The 20,926-nt window shown below is 49.9% G+C and overlaps 1 protein-coding gene across 3 annotated transcripts in view; it reads right to left on the bottom strand.

Annotated features, from left to right (window-relative positions):
* Positions 1-117: 117 nt before the first annotated feature.
* The window catches only part of LOC8038336 (striatin-3), a 68,961-nt gene continuing 48,152 nt past the window's right edge, over positions 118-20,926 (bottom strand). The window contains exons 8-20 of one of the 3 annotated variants that reach the window (XM_029974583.3): positions 19,978-20,107; positions 18,169-18,303; positions 15,116-15,421; positions 11,688-11,806; positions 10,794-10,852; positions 10,588-10,704; positions 9,850-9,897; positions 9,291-9,412; positions 5,943-6,113; positions 4,874-5,014; positions 4,060-4,170; positions 2,380-2,466; positions 118-1,848 (exon numbers count right to left, since the gene is read on the bottom strand). In XM_029974583.3, coding sequence (XP_029830443.3) covers positions 1,679-1,848; positions 2,380-2,466; positions 4,060-4,170; positions 4,874-5,014; positions 5,943-6,113; positions 9,291-9,412; positions 9,850-9,897; positions 10,588-10,704; positions 10,794-10,852; positions 11,688-11,806; positions 15,116-15,421; positions 18,169-18,303; positions 19,978-20,107 — 1,716 coding nt within the window. In that variant the 3' untranslated portion in view covers positions 118-1,678. The remainder of the gene's footprint in view (positions 1,849-2,379; positions 2,467-4,059; positions 4,171-4,873; positions 5,015-5,942; positions 6,114-9,290; positions 9,413-9,849; positions 9,898-10,587; positions 10,705-10,793; positions 10,853-11,687; positions 11,807-15,115; positions 15,422-18,168; positions 18,304-19,977; positions 20,108-20,926) is intronic. The other 2 variants (XM_029974584.4, XM_029974585.3) reach the window with 2 other exon arrangements.

The following is a 20,926-nucleotide window of genomic DNA, read 5'->3' as shown; positions in this document are numbered from 1 at the left end:
TGATTTCGTTATAACGAGGGATTACTGTACATCAACTACAACTATGGAATGACAACAGACGTCATTTCCAGTAGTTAATAGCCCATAACAGCCATCGCTGTAAATAAGCCCGGCGAATCGGCATCACTCACAAATCTTTATTTACCGTCGTCGTCGAAATAAACCGTCTTGTTCCGTCGGCAGGAGCGGGGAAATGCCCCCTTTCTCTTGCACAAGCTTTCCTCGCATGCACGTAGCATCTTTAAAAACCTAGTATTCATTTTTTTTGCAAATGCGAGTCTTGCCTCCCATAGTAAAACGCCACAGATCGAAGAAAAAAAAAAAAGAAAAAACGAAAAGGGGGGGGAGGGGAGTCGAAACGAAAACTTTCAATTGTTTTTCTAAACATTCAAAATGACTACATACATACTGTACAAGTGGATGAGTAGTTGGTAGGTAGTTAAGAGTCGTAGTGTTGTAGTACTTTTTCAAGAGCACTTTCGCGTGCCTCGGTTGGTCGTCTCTTTGTCGAGGAAACGTTGCGCGCGTGTCTCCAATACGTTCCGCAGTCTTTACGAATCCTTACGAACACACTCGCCTCTTCCCGAACCTGCTTATCTCGCAGCCAACAATAAATAACCTGCGTGCGTCGTCGCTTTTTCTTTTGTTGTTTTCACAAGAAAAATATGAACGGCAAGCTTTTCGCTTCCGCCTCCTAGCTGCCACTCCCCGAAGGCGACGAGGCAAATTTTGAAGACGTCGACACTCTGCTCTCGAAACCGGGAAAACCGTGGCAACTTGCGCGTTTGTGCGGGCTTGTAAAATCTACCGGAGAGGCTACTGCGACCGCGGAAAGTGTGCGCCACGAATTCAGACTTCGGGGGAGGGTGTGGGGCGGCCGCCAACTGCCGGTTTCGCGACTCGCTCGTGTCGTTGGTGCCCGACGGCGGCGCCGCATGGTACGGAAGACCCGGGACGTTGGCTGAAGCGCGCAGGTCGAAAGCTTCAACGAATCCCGCGATGCGATGAGGTCCCCGTCTGTCGTCTGCAGACGACGGTCGTGCGAATGGGTCAACGAGAGAGCCTAGGCCGGAGAGACACACGTCTACAGCTACCTACCTACCTACCGGTAAAACTAACCCCGGAGAAAAAAAAAAAGGAGGAGCGGGGGAGAAACGGGGAGCAAGAAAAGCAAGACGCTTAAAAACAAAGCGGCGCAAAAACCTCCAGTTTTTTAAGTTGCGTCGCGTTGCGCCCCGAATCCGTTGCGGGGGGGTGGGGGCGGATCGAACGTCCCGCGCTTTCCAGGGACCCGTTTCGGCTGTCTGGAAGCGGCTTTGCGGAGTCTGGGGCTCCGGGAGCTCCGCAACTAGTCGTTCAAGGTCGCACGCATGCCGTTCGAGGTCAATTGAAGGTCACACCGACGTCGTCCGGGGTAGAACCAAGGCTCCCGTCTCGACGCGGTCGTTCGGGGCGGGGAACTCGGAGCGTTGTTCAAGGTCAAACCAAGGTCACACGGCGCCAAGTCCACGTCAAACCCCCGGCGGTGGGGAAATAAGTTAGGCGTAGAGGCGCGACGGCAGCAGTGGGGGGGGAGGTGGGGTTATGTTACACGGGAGGGCGGCGTTTGCCGCCTGCTTGCTTCCTCCTCTCCGCTGGCAGACGAACCCCCAGTGGCGGGGGACAGGAGGGAGGGACCTCAGACGAAGACCTTGGCGAGGGCGTCCGCGCCCGCGCTGGCAATGTAGGGCTTCGACGGGTGGAAGGCCACGTCAAAGATGGACTCGTCAAACTTCTTGCGGTGCGAGGTGATCTCCTGCACGCACGTCTTGTTGTCCAGGTTCCACAGCCGGATCGAGCAGTCATGGCCTGTGCAAAGACGGGCAGCAGAGGTGAGCATGACAGACCGACAATAGGTGCACTCCAAAGAGACGTCGTCATTATACTTTGTTCACCCCTAAGCCGACGGCGCGCTGGAAGCTACGAGCTTCATCACCTGACCTCTCTACCTGCGTGTGGGTACAGGCAGGAGCGTGATCCCACGGCGAAGACATGTGACCGGACTAACGAGCACATAGCCTCTACTGCCCTTTCAACCCAAGGGCGAGATAAGTGCAGTCACTTCCTGTTCAAGGACCGATTAAGCTATGATAATTCAATTAATTTTTATTAATGAATATGTGGCTTAAGATGTCCTAAGAGCAAACACCTAACTCTCAACCGGCCACTTTTGTAGATGCAGAAAAAGAACAGCTTTCAAACCACAAACATTTGTTCAGGGTAGTTTGCCCCTCGTAGCTCGCAATTCCCCAGAAAATCTCGGCGAGCGCGACTGCCACGTCGGTGTCCCTCTCAAAGGCACTAAAGGCTCGCAGTGACTGCACAAAGGCCAATACTCACTCCCAGAGAGCAGGTAGAGACCGTTGGGGTCAATGGCCAGACTGGTGACAGCGTCCAGGTGGGCCACCATCGAATGCACCATCTTGCCTGCACAGGGAGGGAATGGCAGGCACAGACGTCATTTGGAGCTCCTAGATACATAATCCCACGTCGGACCTCCAACTTTTCAGTTCCTTATTCACCTATCAATTATCTGCTATCTTCGATTCCACCTTCCAAATGATGAAATCGCTGACACTACCAGGCAGCTACAGTATAGACCACTTACAACGTAACCGCTTATAAAACAGGACCGGGTATAACGCGGCTTTTTTAAACCACCGGTTCGCCTCCCATAGAACTCCATGTATTTACATACCGCTTAAAATGCAGGCGCGCGAAGGGAAATACCGGTTATAGTGCGGTTTTTAAAACAGCGCGCCGACTGAGCGGCGCAGCGAGCACGCTTCCCTGTGCGACACTAGATAATGGCGCGAGCCGCAATGGCCGCAAGCGGCACTCGCGGGGCAAGGAGGTTGCTCGAAGGCTCGAAGAAGCGGGGAGAAGCGAAGAGAGAGGCTTCAGTTGCCATAGCGACGGAGGGACACAAGCACGTGTCGTTCACGTGCGTGCGTCCCTCCGCTGCGTTGGAAACAAACCGCAACGACAGACCAATCGCAGGCCGAGGAGAAGTGTTCGCGCGTGTTGCATACCGGTCGCGGGCCGGTTGCTTCTATCCGCGAACATGGCGTCGGTTGTGATCGTCGGCGTAAACGGCGTTAAAGTGAACTACGGCGTGGTGGAAGCTCATCGGTCCGCGTAAAAGCGCTATCCTTGACTGTGAATTTCCGTTGTGTGTGGCTATGATAACCCAGCACGTACTAGAAAGGAAGATCCACCTACTCGTGCGGCGACGTTGTGGCGGCACTCTCAAGACAGCAGAAATGCCCGTGTTGTTGTGTATGTTTACTTCGACTACAGTAATGCTTTCTAAGCATTTGTGTTTTCGAACATCGCCCAGATTTCTTATTTGGAGCATTTCATGCCTGTGCTCAAGTTGAAGGTATTACTGGCGCGTACCGTATAAAGGATGCAAATTTTCACGCGTTTTCATCGCCGGAGAAAAGTGATTAGGGTTAGCACACCTGAACGCTCGCAACGTCCGTCCGCAACCCGCGACGCCGTTAAAAGGCTGCGCCAGGCAAAAGTCACTCATTTCTTTCAAAATGTGTGACACACTTGAGAGAGAAGTGTACTAGTCTGGTGAAATAAAGACGACTTTCCTCAAACTAAGCTTATTTTTCATCTAACATAAAATAAATTCTTTTAGAAAGGTAAGTTGTCTCATGGCATGTATTTTGGCCTGAAAAATTGATGTTTTGGTTATAGCGCGGTACCGCTTATAGTGCAGATTTTCGCGACTCCTGCGACATACGTTATATGCGGTCTACACTGTACCTATAGTCGGTGACATGGCAGCTTCTGCGTTTTTAACCCGTTGCAGAATATAACTGACCCGACTCCTACAAGTTAAAATGATGAATTTGCTCCTCGGACGTCTGCAAATTGATGTTAATGTACGCATTAAATTTCAGCATGATTGGCTTTCATTGTATTACGTGCCTGACTTGTACGACATTAAATGTGTCGCTCGATAGCCAGGTGGCAGCGCAGATCTCAACGAAAGGCCTGGACACCCACCGGTGTTGTTGTCGAAGAAGCGAATGTGGCGGTCTTCGTGGGCAGTCACCGTCATGGGCAGCGTCGGGTGGCTCACCACACAGTTGATCTGCTTACTCAGGGCACTGGCGTCTGCAAACGTAGAAAATGAAAGACCCTCTCAATAGAGACCTTGGCTCGTCCTGCTTTCGATGCCATTTCCTGCGCACCTAAGAAAGCAAGCAAATGTAGCAACGACAAAAACTTGAATCAACACTTCCCATGTTCTACGGGCGCCTCGACATCTACAATTGGCCTCTCTAGTCTACGAACAGATGTGAGCTTGACGGGCCGAAAAATGTGGACACTTCACGTCGTAACAAGCTGCTCAAATTTACCGCTTCCTAAAAAGTTAGATCGGAGGAGCGGTCGCACCCATCCCTCGTCGACTGCGCAGAGCAGTGGAAGCGCGTGGCCCGAGAAAGGAACGGTCTGTCATTGACGTAAAGGACAAACCCTCCGAACCAATTGGGAGTCTCGAGGCAGTGTGATCTGGCGGGCAAATGGCGATTGTACGTGACAGAGGAGGAAACAACCACATGAGGGAGGGTAGAAAGCAAGTCTTAGCTTGCATATGCACAAGTTAAGGAAGTAGTACTTCTGGCACACTTCATAAAATGTCACGCCGGCTCCACCCAATTTGGATGCCTTTGAGAAGCGACAAACGAAACGAGCCAGACCTCGCGTGAAAGCTTAGAAAAAGCCCGTCACTGTGTTTAAGGCTACGACTACGGCTACGACTCGGGCTAAAGCTAAAGCTACGACTGTGTTGTAGGTGGAGTCCACTTGAACTGACCTGGACTCTGGTCGCTGTCCAGCCGTATCACGGGCTTGCCAGTCTCCAGGTCCACGATGACACAGCGCGACGTCGTGTAGGCCACCGCCATCTGGCCCGGGTCCGACCGCACAAAGTCCACCGACGTCGGAATGCCGTCCCCTGCAAGACACGAGGAGAGGTGGCGTCATTCCTAAATCTTAACAGAGCTTGCACTTGAAGGGTCGAGCACCTGCCTTTGTCCCAACTTAATTGCACGACGCAAGCACCTTGCAAAGCGCAGCGGTATGTGATGCATACCGCAGTGCAGTATCAAGCACAATATTTCTGTGATATGCGAGCAGAGTCAAGCACAGTATTTCTTGCATACGTAAACCAATTACTTCCTGATGTGTGCTCAATTCAAGCGACGTGATTTCTGCACGTCATCACATTTTTGTGAGAACTTTTTGCAATGCCCTACATTCCGCCCCATATTACAATGGATCGTAGCCGTCAAAGCTATTCAAATGCAGGACAAGTTGAGCGACCTTCTTGTGAGGCGCAGCGGCGCGCCAGGCCACGCAACTAGCCCGGAGCGTTGAGCAAGACCGCTAGTAGCGTCTAAAGCCCCCCGGCAGAACCTGCGCTTCGCGTTTCTCACGAGCTGCAATTGCACGAGGCACGTGCCACGGGAAAGGGGCACGCCGCCGCTCACCTCCAAGGACCGCATGGGCCTCGTGCTTTGGCGCAACCGACGCCGCTTGCAAGCACAGACGTGTTGAGGGGCTTCAGAGGCATTCATTGCAATTCGTCGCGAGGTGAAATCGAGAATGCGGAGAGAGCAAGTTTGTCCGCTTCTTTTGCACGGGTCGTAGTGACGTCACAAGGCCAGCTCCGATTGGCTCTGGTTGAAGGACAGTGGGTAGACCTCAAAGCAAGCTGCCTTGAGGTCTACCCCCTATGTTCCAACTGGAGTTGATCGGAGCTCAGTGTTCCGACATCGCCACGACCCCCCGCAAAAGAAGCGGACAAACTTGCGCTCCACATAAATGTGTTCCGCTTTAAAAACCGCTTCGCGATGCCTTCGGTGCGAATCGCACGAACCCACCTGTCTCCGGGGCCGTGTAGGTGTGCAGCAGGGGCACCTTGCTGTGCGGGGACCAGAGGCGCACCGTGCCATCCCCCGAGCAGGACAGCAGCTGCAGCTTGGCCGCGTGCATCGACAGGCTCCACACCGCGTCCGTGTGGCCCCAGAGGGTGGCCGACAGCACGCTGGGCTCTGCACACGCGTGCGCGGCGACGTCAGCCGGCCCGGCGCTTGGGACAATGCGGAGAGCGAATCGCCTGCTTCTTGTGCTATACTTGCGGCGACGTCAAACGATGCTGAGCTCCGACTGGCCTTTATTGAAAGGATAGTGGGTAGACCTCAATGTTAGATGCCTCAAGGTCTACCCACTGCTTTTTTTTTTCTTCAAGTGGCCAATAAGAGCTTGGTGTTCTGACGTCGTCGCAACCCCTGTGCAACGAGCAGACTAACTTGCACTCTGCATAGATAAGACTCGAGATTGCACAACCGTGAAGGTCGCTTTTGTGAAGCGATACAATCAACTCTAGTTATTGTGAACAAACGACTGAACTATATTTTAGATTTATAAAAATTTCCGAAATCCCCTTTAGAACATTCCATAGTTTCAAGGTAAAAATATTTCGGCAGTACGAATTTCAAGATGCAAACTATTTTAGGAAAATGTATGTAACGTATTTGCACGAATGTAACGCGAGTTTCTTTTCGGAATTACGTGCTTCAAAACTCACCTCGCGTTATATTCGGAATCGAGTTCAGCCACGAGGCGCGCAAGTCTGGAGAAAGCCATCCCTGCTGCTCAATGCAGGACATCGGGTCGGAAAAGATGTTGGGGTGTGGGAGGGAAATTATTAGCTATTGGGCCACGTGAAGGGGCGAATAGAAAAGATAAAAATCACTTTTACCGCTTTTGTGTTTGTACAACACGCGCACGCCGCAGAAACTAACCTTCGCGACACGCGGGAATGTGGGCACTGGCCAATTCAAGCCAAGCCAAGCCAGGCCAAGTCAACACAAGCCAAGCCAAGACCACCGATCTCGTTTATGCAATCGTGCAAACAAGGTGTTTGTTTATGCGGAGGAACCAGAACAAGAAGCCTCATCGTGTATCGGGTTCAGTATTTTTTCTGCCTGCGCATTTTTTAGTTTCTGCTCCAGAGTGGTCTGGTGTTTGTGTGTTGGTGCTTCTGCTTCGTGCCTTGCTTGAATTGTGGGCTGCCGAGGAGCTCACGCCGAAGAAAAACGAACTACCGGACAAGTGGTGGGGTGCTGCTGCTTATCTGCGTAGTCAGTAGTCGCAGAGTGGATTGTAAACGGAAGGACCTGAGCAGTTAGGATGAGCGCAGTCAAAACATAAACTGATATTACTCCTATTTCCATTGACTTTTCACTTCTGCTATGTCCCCGAGCGTGAGAAATTGACGTGGCCTCGGCTCGCGTTATAATAGTAATATTTCTTTTTCTTTTTGAGGACATCAAAACCTGCCCTCGCGTTATATTCGTGCAAATACGGCAACTTAATTGCTCTTGTACGCGCAAAACATATGAATGTTACAAATTTATATTCTAAGTGGGAAATGAAAGATTTCGCGCGCTTCCCCTACTTGGTGACTTCCGCCCCTAGGCGGCGCCCAAAACTGATGGCCACCATTGACTGCAAACGCTGGCCGGCGACAAATGCACGCTAGGCCGCCAGGTGTGGCTCTTGTCCCGTATTTGTTGAGTCACGTTGGCCGGCGAGGCTTCTTTCCAACTTCCCCGTGCCGTGAGCTTAGGTTTCGTTTTCTGACGACGAGTTCCTGTACCGAAAACTGGTCTTCTGGAAACTCCAATCCAGCCAGAAGCTGGTGAGCAACCAGACGAAAGCAATGTAAGCTAACCGTGGAGCAATGTAAGCTAACTGTGGACCCTTCGGTCTAGTTTGAGGATAACGTGCAATGCTACGATGCAGCGTGGACTTCGGCAGAGCCGACGACCAATGATGCTCTAAACAACGTCCGCGAAAAGTAACGCTGGAGGAGCATTGAGGACGCCCAGACCAATGAAGGCGTGGAGTCAGTGCTCGCAGATCGCCGCAAAGAATCTGTCTCTACCTCCCGTGTACCGAGTATCACCGGCAAGCTGCGCATGTTCCTTGAAAGCTGTACCGACATGACTGACGCGCTTCGCGAGAGCGTCGACGATGTGAAATCAATCACTTTGCACCTACCAGAAATAGATTACAGATTTCTTCCAATATATATGCGGTGTTCCATCGCATGTAATGCTCTTTGATCGGAAACGACTCCGTGCCATCTCGTTGCAGAGGCAGGATATTTTTTTCGTCCCAATTTAGTTCTTGTATTGCCGGTTGAAGAGTTTTTCCCTAAAGCGGTATTCCTGAATAACGAACAATTTTTTGTGGTCTCGTGAAGTCTGTTTTATTGAGATTTGATTGTACGCCGTTACAGAAATATGTGGCGCCCACACCGTCCGCCCGATGCGTTACGGCGATCCAATGTAAGGCACATGAAATATTACCTTGGAACTGAAGATGAAGGCTGGAGATAAAGGTAGTAAGAACAAAATTTACCTCTACCAACATCGAGAGTATTCGCAGAAAGTCTAATTTGTTTACACTGCATAGCTATTTTTTTTCTACATTATTTTCAGTTCACCGACTCTAAAGTAAAGGTAGAAGTTTGAGCACTTTCAACGCATCTTCCTCCGCTTCACTTTTTGCCATAAATTTCACTTTAGGAAAACTATTGTTTGGTCACAAGGAAAAAAGGAAAGACTCACTTATTTTTTTTTTTCTAACGTGAATTTAATGGGCAATGCTACTGTGGCATTGTATTTTTTTTTTTACTTTGTTGACACCTTTTATGAAAGATTTTAAGATTTGGTTCACGACATAAAAGGCAGAAAATGTATTCAATATTTCAGCGCAATGTTAGCACATAAATTTTTGGAAATTTTGTCTTCACAGTTACAATCTCTAGGCATCCTGCTGTATATTTAGTGAAGAAAAATGTTGGGTATTACATTGGTTTTCTAAAACGAAGCCAGCGTGTTCCTGGTACACATGACCAATTTCTTCCACGATTCACATACACAGATGAAACTTTGCACTGCATTCTGCCTCTCAACTGCCCGTATATACTGTAAATTTCATTCGTATAAAGCCGAAAGTTGTAAAGTTGACCCTTTTAAATAGTGCCCTCCCTTAAAACATGCAATGTCCCCCAATAGTCTAAGATATCTCGAAACCTGTTTGTCATCAAGAAAAGCGTGAAGGAGGGTAGCTAAGGATAATGATTACGACTCCCAATGCGGAACGCACATGTTCCAATCCACGAACAACATGCGAAGGGACCAAAGGCACAGACATACCGAATGCATCGTAGGGGTCAATCGCCGAGCTGGGGACGTTCCAGCAACGTATAGTGTGGTCAAGGCCGCCGCTGAAGCACTGTTCACCCGTCGCACTCATCGCCAGGCAGAGCACGGGGCCCCTGAAGTATGCAGGTTAAGTCACATCATCATCATAATCATTGTCACCTTCAATATCATCTGGTTTAAACCCTCCTCTGATTCTTCAGGGATGAAGGACCCAGTCGCACGACTGAGCGAAAGGGGCAACGAACATAAAAGCGATACGGGAAAGTTATATGCAGGTCATAGAGGCCTTTTTATAGGGCCAGAACGCCCACTTGAAACAGTCCACATGACAAGATTCGTGGAGATTGTCTGCTCAATGTAAAAGTAATAGAAGCATTTTTTGAACGTATGCAAGTTTGCTAAAATCTCCTTCAAAGTACTGTTCGTGCCCAAAACTCAAGTACTTTCAGATCTGGCAATTAAGCCAAATGCATGTGTAAAGGGAAAAGTAGCGTGGGCATACACTGGGAAGCGCAACGCGTTTTTAGAATGGAAAACAAGGCAAACTCACGCATGTCCCCGGAACGTATAGACTGGTTCAACGTCAAGAGCTGCCGTCCTGAAAGGCAAAAGACAATGTTTGTCCCCAAAATTTGGCACTCCTGGTTGGCAAACAAGGGGCACAGATACTAGCAGTACTGTTTTACTTTCAGAGAATTAACAACAGAGTTGATGATACACGGTCGTGTTATGTAGGCACTGATGTGCGTTGTGCACTTTTGCATCATAAAATCCGAGGGCTCGTAAACCACGAGATGCCCGCAAATCAGGCTAGGAAGCCAATTAGACGAGCCTAACTAGTTTAAACCGCTGGACGTCTTAGATCGCAGCTTTCCATGCAACAAAAAGACTACAACAGACTGCTGGTTCGCTCTCTTGTATCAGATGCATCACGGGCAGAGTAGTACTCAAACAGGCAATCAAGCACTTGGGCACAGAGAGAAAGGATATGACATACAGGCCAACAGATACAAGGAGAAAGCGAACTGCAGACAACAAGACGCAAGGGAAGACGAGGCAGGTGCAGATACAAAGCTAAAGACAATCGCAGACACACAAATAAATAGTGAAACACAGGCACAAAGGTGCAGTAAGAAACAGATACAAGGGGGAAAAAGAAACAAAGCAGACACAAGGGCAAGCAAGGCAGAGACCGAGTTAGAGAAAGACATAAAAACAAATCCACAAAGAGAGACGCAGACAACGCAAATACAGAGAAACAGAGAGGAAAAAGGAAGCTTAGGCTCACTTCTTAGCTGGCACCGTCTTCTGCAGGTTCCACAGCTTTAGGGTGTGGTCCTCCGACGCCGTGATGAGCACCGGCTCCACGGGGTGGAATGCCAGAGCACGAACTCCGTCAAAGTGGCTGCGGGGCAAGGCACGCACGGGATGCTCGCAATTTCCCTCGAGTGTCAAATCGAAAAACAGACGCGAGACTTGTAGGGAATTACCTACCTCCGGAGGGTGTACTTTGCGTTCCACGTTTTCCGAAACGACTCTTTCGTTGCGGAGATCTGAAAGTGAGCGTGGACAGCCTTTAGAATCTTCCGCCAGACGTCCACGAGTTTGTGTGCGTAAGGGAGACACAATTAATGTCCGCGCTCTAGATTACGCATGAACTACGAGAGTGTGTCAACAGAAGGCAGTTTAAAATGTCTCAATCATATTCGATACAGTGCAATAAGCTTACGACGATACTGGAAAAACCCGGAAATTCAACCGTTAAAACCTATTATCGTACGTGGACTAGAAACCGAGTGTTTCTAGTCTAGAAACTCAAAAAACCGATTGTTAGAAGCAAAACATTGTTACATCTGGTATAGTTATTAGTAGATGGAGCTGTAGTTAAAATGCACAGAATGGGCTGACCATCAGCTGGACACATGCCACGTCTGTGACGTCCCATTCGCACGAATCCGATGTCACGCGACACCCTACTGCAAGCTCGGTGTGCATATAGACAATACAGCACGATACGGTGTGCACGCAGACAATTGAAAATACGTAAATGAATGAACCAAACTGACCGAACGGAGCAGAGGTTACGAAGCCGCCCAAAGACAATCTTTGGAGGCGCCGGAATTGTTGACTCTGGGTCTCCTGATTGCCTTTCGGGCATGCTAGCCACTGCATTGCACTGCTTCATTCCTTTGCCGTTTCCCATGTCTTATTAATGCGCCAAAAATAAACACGGCTCGTGTGTCCTGGATGTGTGCGTTTAGCTTGAATGTGACGCGTCGCTTTCCTCGTAAAATCCAGCCCTGCGACCCGTTCCGCGTTAAACCGCGAGGAAAGCCAGACGTGCTCGACGCGTCCCACTCTCGCGTTTCAAGATGAAAGCATCCTTACGTCGTAACTGGACTCTGCCTCATTGTTGACGGTGAGTCCAGCGAGTTCTCCGAGTCCGAGAGAGGCGTCGATGTTGTCTTCGTCCACGCCAGGTGCGCCCATTAGCGGACGTCGTGGGCCTGCAAAGCACAAGCACGCCTGCGCGTCACGACCAGTCGCGGACTTTCCAATGCTCACTTTTGCCGACCTTTTTTTTTTCCAATGAACCTTTTTGAAATTGTGAAATGATGCATAGATTATGCGCAGCTGCCATTCGTTGGTTTCATCGCATCCGGCGTGAAGCCCGTGATTGGTTCAGAGTTTGCGCCGAGCACTTGCGCACCACTCGTGTGGAATGTTTTTCAATCCGAGTACACTCCGAATGCCGACGATGCGCTCGTGTCCAATGAGCGTTCACAGTGCAGGACCAACTAATGGCGGCTGCACATAATCTATGCATCCTTTCGAAAAGGGTCTATTGCGTTCTGCGCACGTTTGGACGGCAGGAAACTAGTTGGGTCCCATGGACATCTGGTGTCTCCGCTCTAGATGAGGAATTTAGCCGGTGCAGTGCCACCGCTAGCCTGGGGTCTTTAATGTGCGTCACGCAGTTGCGTCACATTACTGCACGCCGGTATACTAAGTTCTTCCAAATTGGAACAGGTGAGAGTAGGGTTCGAACTTGGGGTCCCCGGGTATTGCAGCACGAGCTTTCGCTCCGAGTGCTTCGAGCAGTGACGCATTAAAGGGATACTACAACAAACTTTTGAAGCTTATTTCTTGGTCTATTTGTGTTCAAGGGAGCATTGTTACATCAGACACACTAATCTCTAGTTAAAAGAGACACGAAAAAAGAAATTTTAAAACAAATTAAACGATTAGCAAAGGGCACCTGGTGGATGTCGCTATTGCCTCATTTGTAATGCCCGTCTAGGAACCTTGACAGGTAGTGATGGGAACTGTCTCGCCTCCCGCCACGACGAGAGAAGAGCTGAAGGAGGAACTCCCCTCTCCCTGCGATTCTCCTCTTTTGTGTGTCCCAGAAGTCGCTATTGTCCCTCAAAATTTGTTCAAAGGCAGCTTTGGGGTTACTTGGGGTGGTTCGATCGCTAAACTGCTTCGGCTGCTTTCAGTGGATGCTACGAGCCATTGGGGCCTATCCAAGGCTGTGTGAATGTCACGTGACCTTGGAGAGGGGGCAGAGCGACGCGCGGAAAGCTTATCACGGGCTACGTCCACAGTCCGGGATTGGCTGGGATAGCTCGCAGCGTCCGCTGTGTCCGGACGTAAGGTCCCGAGACAAACTAAGTCACGATTGTGGTGAATATGACGTGCTCTCCGCTAGCTGCTCTCCGAGCGTTTGCCAGAGTGGGCCGTTTATAACGAAAAATACAGCCATCAAGCTCAAAATAAAAATGTGCGATTGTCACTAACGGATATTGTGGATCATATTAAACCTATTTCCAAACACGACGAGTATATTTCAAATTTTGTTGAAATATCCCTTTAACGCACCCGCTGCCAATCTCCCGGGACGTGTCTGCGCTGTTGTAAACCAAAGTCCTCCTCTCCCACTGCCTATCTTTAAGCATTTTTAAGTTTTCCCCATTCCGGGTGCTCACAGGGCAAATGCCCAAACACTTAAAGGGCTTTCCTGTTGCATCAGTCACTAAGGCAATACGAAAAAAAAGTGGCTGCAATTCGCCACAGCGAAGCAACATCCTCAAAAAAATTCAATAAGGAGCACTGGGACACGCTCTTAACAGCGAAAATATTGCTAAGAAGAGTAACGCAGCATAGAGTTGTTTAGCATAACTTACCGTGGATATTTCAAGCACGTCCAGCCTTTTTTGGAATTTTAGGTTATGTTCGTGGGAGTGGTGGTTCACATCGAGGGCGATGGTGTGAACCACCACTCCCGCAGTAACTCGTGAAACCAACGAACGACCGAACGATCAAATACGGACGGATGCGGTCATAACAAACCCTACGAGATTAATTAACGGAAATGTTTCTTGTACAGTAGTGGCGGCACATAAAGGCTGGTTCACACGCTTGTGTTTGACTGTGCAGATTGTGTTGTCATCTCTTGCGACCGCTTAAAACACGCTGGCAAACTGGCGCCATCTATGAGGTGGATTTAGAACACCTCTAACCCGTGTATAACTAGGCTGAAAGCTTCACGCCATTTGCAAGGTGAAATCTATGCACTATTTATGAGAACCGGTCACCTGTAACATTGTCAGAATATTTCAAGCCCACAGTGAAAAAAATGTTCAAAAGTATTGTTGAAATATATACACAGGCCAGGTGTGTTCCAGGGTTACCCCACTTATGGTGCCAGTGTGCCAGTACGTTAATTAAGCGGTAACACGAGATGACAATACACTCGACACAGTCAAAAACAAATGTGCGCACCAGCCTTAATGTGCCACTATGTGATAGTCTTGTACCAGATCTGGCCAACGTCCTTGGACCTATTAGTTGACGAGCTCCACAAAAAAGTGCCGTCCGGAAACGATTCTTGTCCATTGCCTGCACACGAGCGGGCATGGGTGGGTAGTGTTCCTAGCACCACCGCGGCAACGCCCAACGGAAACCGATTGTTTTTGAATGACGCTTTTTTTTCACCGACTTTTGTACGAACTTCGCATTCACTGGAAAACCACACTATACCGTAAAATCCTGTAAGGGCCGCCAACCCAAAATGATAATAAATGGTAAAAAACATAATGTGGGCCATAATCCGGGATGAGACAACAGAACTTTATGAAAAATTAATAATAAAAACAAGGGGAACCCCCTACAAACCACGTGACACGGGACCTGATACTGCAGGCCGCAGACCCCACAATTTTGCGCTTCACAATGCAATAACTGCGTGGGAATTCGCTACGAACTCCCGTGTCGCGGGAGAGGACACTGCAGACTGCGGACGCAGCACATTCACGTTTCACAGTGCGAAAAATATGCGGAAACCGGTTAAACTTGCACGCCGCACAAATTGACATTGTGCGCACGGACCGCGACAAGAAAACGCGGAAATCTGCCACAAACTCGCACGTCACGGGAACCAATATCACGAGTGTGCAGGTCCCAGACGATAACATGGAAACCTGCAAGAAACTCTTTTGTCGCATGCGCCAGAACTGCAGATCGCCCGCACAAGATTTTTTTTTTGGTATCCACTTTCCACCGCAGGCAACATGCATCTAAAATTTCACCGGTTTCGTTGCTTCCGTCCGTAGTAGTGAGCGCCACCGAGCCGATGTGCCAGGAAAAGGTGTCGGGCGATCTAGGAAGCGTGCCAACCGACTTCGACCTAGTAACGTTGGCCCTGGCACACAGTTTCAAAGCTACAGGCGGTATTCCGGGCAGTTTCTGCACGCTTAAGATAGCACGGTCGCGGCCGACGCGTGTCAATCATTACCTAAGCCCCGCCCACGTACCGTTATCCTCCGCCTCCTCCAGAAAAGAGGCGTAACCCAGGCGAGACCCCTGCTGCGGTTGGCCGCTGCCGTTGAGCATGCCGTCCCCCGAAGCAGACGTGAACGAGGAGGAGGAGGAGGGGGCAGAGGGGGATGAGGGAGACTCCCTGGAGGTGGAGCCAGTGGGCTGGGGAGGAGGGGCACAGGGGGAGGAGGAAAAAGAGGAGCCCGGGGTGGGGGCGGAGCCTTCCTCGCAGGGGGCGGAGCCTGCCCCGGGGGGCGTTGACAGCGAAGCCAGCATTGCTTGCAAGGCGGACCGCTTTGGCCCTGGTCGGATGCAATCGTGCACGGGGGAAAGAGGGAAGGGAGGGGGCGGAGCAACGTCATGCAAGTCCAAACAAAATAAAAATAAAAAAAACTAGAGCAGGATCCATGCAGTGCAGTCTCTCTCTCTCACGAGTACTAGCGCGTCGTGTGCCGGCAGCGCTCTGGGTCGGTAGGTATTTTCTTCAAGAGCCTCCCGTTACGACTCGTCTATAGTGTAACCTTACTGCCTTCCAAGGTGCTCTAGTCAGTAAAGCAAGCGGCTCCGACGTCGCAGATAGAAACACAATGGTTCGTGCTTAGCTAAAACCTGATCTAAATCTCGGCGCTATAGTTGCCAGCAGAAGTAAAGCCGGATGCTTTAAAGAGAAGCTCCTTTGTTCCCATCCTGCCGGCAACTATCAATTTCGATTGGGCACACGACGGCGCAGTAAGCGAACGCCGTTAGTACTGCGTGAGCGACGTGACATGCGCTAGAACACTCGAGGGTGAAGCTTTCACCAAAGACCGCCGGAGCATCCATCCGGGGGCGAGGACGCCCAGGCAATCGGACAGAGAAAGCTTCACTCCGTGAATCAATGTGCTACCAACGTCGTTCGGCACGAAAGGTGTCAAACGTGCAATCAAACTGTCAATAAAGCGTGCCTAGCATACAGTTACTCTGCAGTTCAGCTCACTCCAACGTGCATTTGAAAAGGGTTCAGTTTTAGAGGTCAGAGGAAAGAGATCTCTAAGGTTTAAAACGACGCTACAGCTATAGCCATTTGACAACTTACAAAACGAGGCTTCTTGCTTGGCAATTCACCCTCTGGCGTTCTTATTGGCTAACGCCAAAACTCGTTGGATGCGGAGCGATAATGAGACGTTTGGGACCCGTCCACGCCCCGCGTCTGACTATAGGTATAGTGATTCTAGATCTAGAATCAAATGCCAGAATAGAGTGAACTGAACCCAAATGCAATGCATAAGGTACTCTGGGAATGATGCAAAAAGGTAACTGCCGGCACAGCATTAACCCAATAAACAAAGCAGCAGGTTAAGAACGAAAAACAGTGCGTGTGCAAGAGTAAGATCTAAGATCAACAAGCAGATTAAAAAAAACAAAAACAGAATTAATAAAAGCCAAAAGAAGTTTTCTGAAAAGCAGAAACATAAAAATAATATAGGGGAAGTTTTGCAAAAAGATAGGTCGTGCCAATGACAACTTCGAGCACAAGCGAAAGGTTTTGATTGCCTGGGCCGCATCTACAAAAAAGTTTCCACCAGTCGGAAGGCCGTCCACGAGAGTTTGCGTACTCTTCACTCGAATGTGCGTTGTGTTCTCGACGCAGTCATTCGTTTGATTTGCAGTGTTACTGACAGTACAAGCTGGCAATTCGGGCTGAGCCATCTATGACTAAAGCAAGCGAATGTGAACTTCAGAAGCTCTGAGGCAGCAGCCTTTCAAAAGTTTCAGTGAACACCAAAACTAAACTGGACCTCAAGCTTCACCTTTCCCCAGCTCCCTCGGAACTCCTCAAAATCCTCTATGGTTGAATGGGCAGCTCCTCAACATGTTCTTGCCGTCCCCGTCTCAAAGTTGCCAGACCCGACGCCATTACCCCTCAGCAAAAAAGGGTTCCAGCCGCTCCAAAGTTGCCAGCATGACCTAGCGACTTGCACGGTTTCCCCTCAATGAAACGGGCAACTCAATACATGCAAAGTGCTGCAAGATACAAGCAGTGTACATTAAGTAAATATAAAAATAGTAAAAAACCAACAGACAAATGCACACAGAAAGCCAAAACTCCAGCCAGAAAAAAGACGAGCCGATACAGAAGATAGGATGGTCTTGGGGAAGGGAAGAAAGCTGGGTCGTCGGAGTCACTTTGCCCTTGTACGCTGAATATCCACCTAAGGTTCACTTCCACAAAACAAAAAGTAAACAGAACATTATAGCGACTTTAAAGGAAGTTCCTCAAATAGTTTTTACTTATTTACTTTATTTAAGTACCTCTAAAAGACCCAGTGGGGCATTACAGAGAGGGCGGGTTTGTAAGAATCATTCCAGTTATTATACAAAATCTACCTTTCCTACAATTTTCAAACAGCCTCGCAACCCACGTTTTACGACGGGCTATGAATATTCGTCCACCATAGCAACACCAATGGCTTTCGTTTGTTATCACAAACAGCCAGTGTTCCTTTGATCGAAAGATACCGACATCCAAGTACCGGTAGAACCAACGGCATCTTTCGAACCTTCGATAATTGGATTTCAGTCGGCGGTCAGACCACGTTGACACGTAGAGTCTGTGCACACACACTGGTCTGGTACTAGTAGTTGGGCACCAACAGCACAATTATTTATCTTTCGTTTCTGTTAACGCATAGTATACTACTAAATAGCCAATTCATCGCTTACGAGCAGAGCAATCCTGGCCCAGTTCCATCCTCTTCTGCTACATTTAAACGCAGACGCACAATGTCGGGAGCGAAATCTACAGTGTCCTCTTTTGGACACGCCAGTACGCAGTCGTTGCCCTCCACAGTGCACTGGCTGCGCATGCACCCTCGAGGAGGACAACTAAAGTGCAGTTGGGTCTGATTAATCTGTCAATTCTAATCCTGTTTCACGACCGTAACTGTTGTCATCCCCCGAGAGCCCCAGACTAGAGTGACTCCGACGGCTTGCCTCCCGAAAGGAGAAAGATAGAGGGAGAGAGAGAGACAGGTGGAGGGGAAAGGGAAGGGGGGACGAGAAGACTCACTCTGGGAGGGGGCGCCCTTGCGTCCTTTGCGCTCCCTGCGGTACTCTTCGACCAACTGCGAGATGAGCCGAGGGTCCGCACCCCACTGTTCCCCGGTTGTCTCTTCGTCGTCCTCCTCGTCTTCCTCAGAGCCGTCTGTGTCGCCACGCCCCCGTGCGTTTCAGTGAAGCCCCGTTCCTCTCTTTCTCGGGTGCCAGACCAACACCTCTGACTTTTCTGTCCCCCCCGATCAGACTAACAGACGACCCAGACCCCAGAAAACCCACCTCCCCTCCCAATCCACACAAAAGACGGTGAGCTCCAGAATCATTTACCAGCTACTTCCGAGGCTGTGAGCTTAATGAGAGTGCCGTAACGACCGTTTCTGATGCGATGACGAAAGGTACAGTTGTGGACAAAAGAAAATACTGTGTGCCAACGTGCGGGACAGATGGACGAATACGGCTAGACACCCTGGGTCGAGGGGCGGCTTGCAACGTCTAGCAGGGGGGAGGTGGTACGCCTCTGCACAACGGGGTGCGCATATCTTCTGCCCAACGGATCGACAGGAAAAAGTTAAGACTATAGTATTTATTTTCTTTTTAACTTATGCAACCAACCACATACCCCTGCTTGGTTGTCTCCACTTTCCCAACATTTGTTTTTCCCTCACTGTCCTAAACCCCCAGAGCTTCTACTTCCCTTGTTCAGCTTATGAGCTCATGTGCTTCACCAGTTAATTTTGTACGCCTTAAAAATTAAACTCATACACTTCAAGAATTAAACTCATAAACTACAAAAGATAAATTCATGCACTGCAAAACTTAAATTCATGCACTGCAAAAGTTAAATTGACACACTTCACTTTGCCAGGAAGTCTCCGAGGGGGTTCGGATCTCGTTCCTACTCGGAACAGGACGCGACACCTGGTGCGAAACTTGAGCCGCACGCTCGCAGGACTCGAACAACTGTTCCTCAGACCGGGCAAACGTGAACCGATGAGACGCCGAAAGGATCAGGCGAGAGCCTCTAAATGAGCTATGCTCGAGATCAACGACAGTTCGGCCATCTTGGTACCTATAAGTAATCGCTACTGCCTGCTATCTAAAGGTTTGTCCAACATCACTGGAAATGCTTTTCTGCTCTTTAATATGGTTAAAAACAGTCCACAACAAAGCAAAACGGCATCGCCCGACCTCTCCGACAATGCATTCAAGCTCGGCCGAGTGGCAACCGCCACCAATTGTGCCCACTCTGCACTCAAATCAAAGCGCCGATCACCTCTAAGCGTAGCTCATTCAGTTCTTTATTGCTCCATTTACCCCGAACAGAAACAGCCATTGGCCGCAGTAGCATGCACATGGTACAAAGCTAGTAAAGACAAAAAAAGAAAAGCAGAATACCGTAAAAATGAAAAAAAGGATCGAGTAGGTCTCTAGTCTCGGACAGCAAGAGAACGGTAGGGGCGTGCCCTTTTGGGTGCCCGACCTCCGGCACACGCTTGTTGCCTTCCATGGTGCTTCGGCTGCAAGTGCACGTTTGAGGGTTGAGAGACGCCGAAGCATCGTGGAAGGCGGGACGCTTGTGCTGGAGGCGGAACAATTGAAGCTCCTCCCCGCCGTTCTCCCACAGTAAAAACTAATGACATAAAAAAAAAAGACTTTACATAAGTGAAAGTTTACTAAGCTGAATGCATTATACACAATGGTGTTCTGCTGGGGAACCTCATGCATGTTTGCTCGTCTGAACAGTTTGTTCAAGTGGCATTTCACTGCAGAGGTGCCCGAATCGACCGGAATCGACCAGCGAATGGGGCAGGCAAATGCTCACCCCAGTCAGAGCCATCGCCCTGGCTCCGTGCCTCGCGGCCGCCCTCGCCAGAGTCTGGTCCCAGGAAGTCAAACTCCGTCAGGACACTCTCGGAGTCCGCGTCGCCCAGGTCATCTCCCGCACCTAGCGCCTGGAAGCGAAGCAAGGGAACAAGACACACTCAGCAAGTGCCTTCCCGACAGATCGACAGATTGGTTGGTGCTCGTGGAAGCGACGGCCTTGTCGGAATGAAACGTTTCATTGACAGACGTGATGTTTCGAAAGGCGGCCCGCCCCAAACAACGACTCGCAACCGCTTTCCTGCCCGGCGTTTGCTTCGTAACGGATGCAACAGAACGTGACCCACCCCCGTATTCCGTTCACACCCGCACGAACAATGCCGCGGGCGGGGACTGTGGGCTTTCCAGACCAATTGACCGCCTCGCTTTCGGCGTCCGACCCCGCGCTCTGCGTGTAGGTACGGGTGGGGGCGTGATAGTGTGGCAAAGATAAACATCTGACGCTTAGGGGGGATTCAATACTGCCTAGAAGACAAGGACTGTGCTTCCCCCTCCCTCCCTCCCTCCCCCATACGGCACGTGTTGCAGCGTCTCGCAACAGGTGCAATGCCAGCATGCGGCGACGCCAAGACGGACGTGCCCAGCGTCTTGCGTTGACTCCTCTCGAGCTGCGGTGCATTTGTTGCTTGAGGTGGTTTAAACCCCACCAATGATGACGTCGTGCGCGGGCTTTCCCTCCTATATGGTATGTGAACAGAGTACAAAAGTCGTATTAACCAGACGTCGGACAATATGTGCAGCGGTTTCTTTGCGAACTTGGAGGGAGACTGAATAAACAAGGTCCCTCCGTTGTTTGACTACTATAAAGCTCGCGGCACACTCTAGGGTACCCGATGAAGGCATAATAGGTAAATGACCCCGATTGAGCATTTTTGCTTAGTTTTCCTTTC

This window comes from Ixodes scapularis, unplaced genomic scaffold (genome assembly GCF_016920785.2).
Source record: "Ixodes scapularis isolate PalLabHiFi unplaced genomic scaffold, ASM1692078v2 PGA_scaffold10__122_contigs__length_95168666, whole genome shotgun sequence".
In the NCBI taxonomy this organism is placed as follows: domain Eukaryota; kingdom Metazoa; phylum Arthropoda; class Arachnida; order Ixodida; family Ixodidae; genus Ixodes; species Ixodes scapularis.
This window is presented reverse-complemented; position numbering and strand designations above follow the sequence as displayed.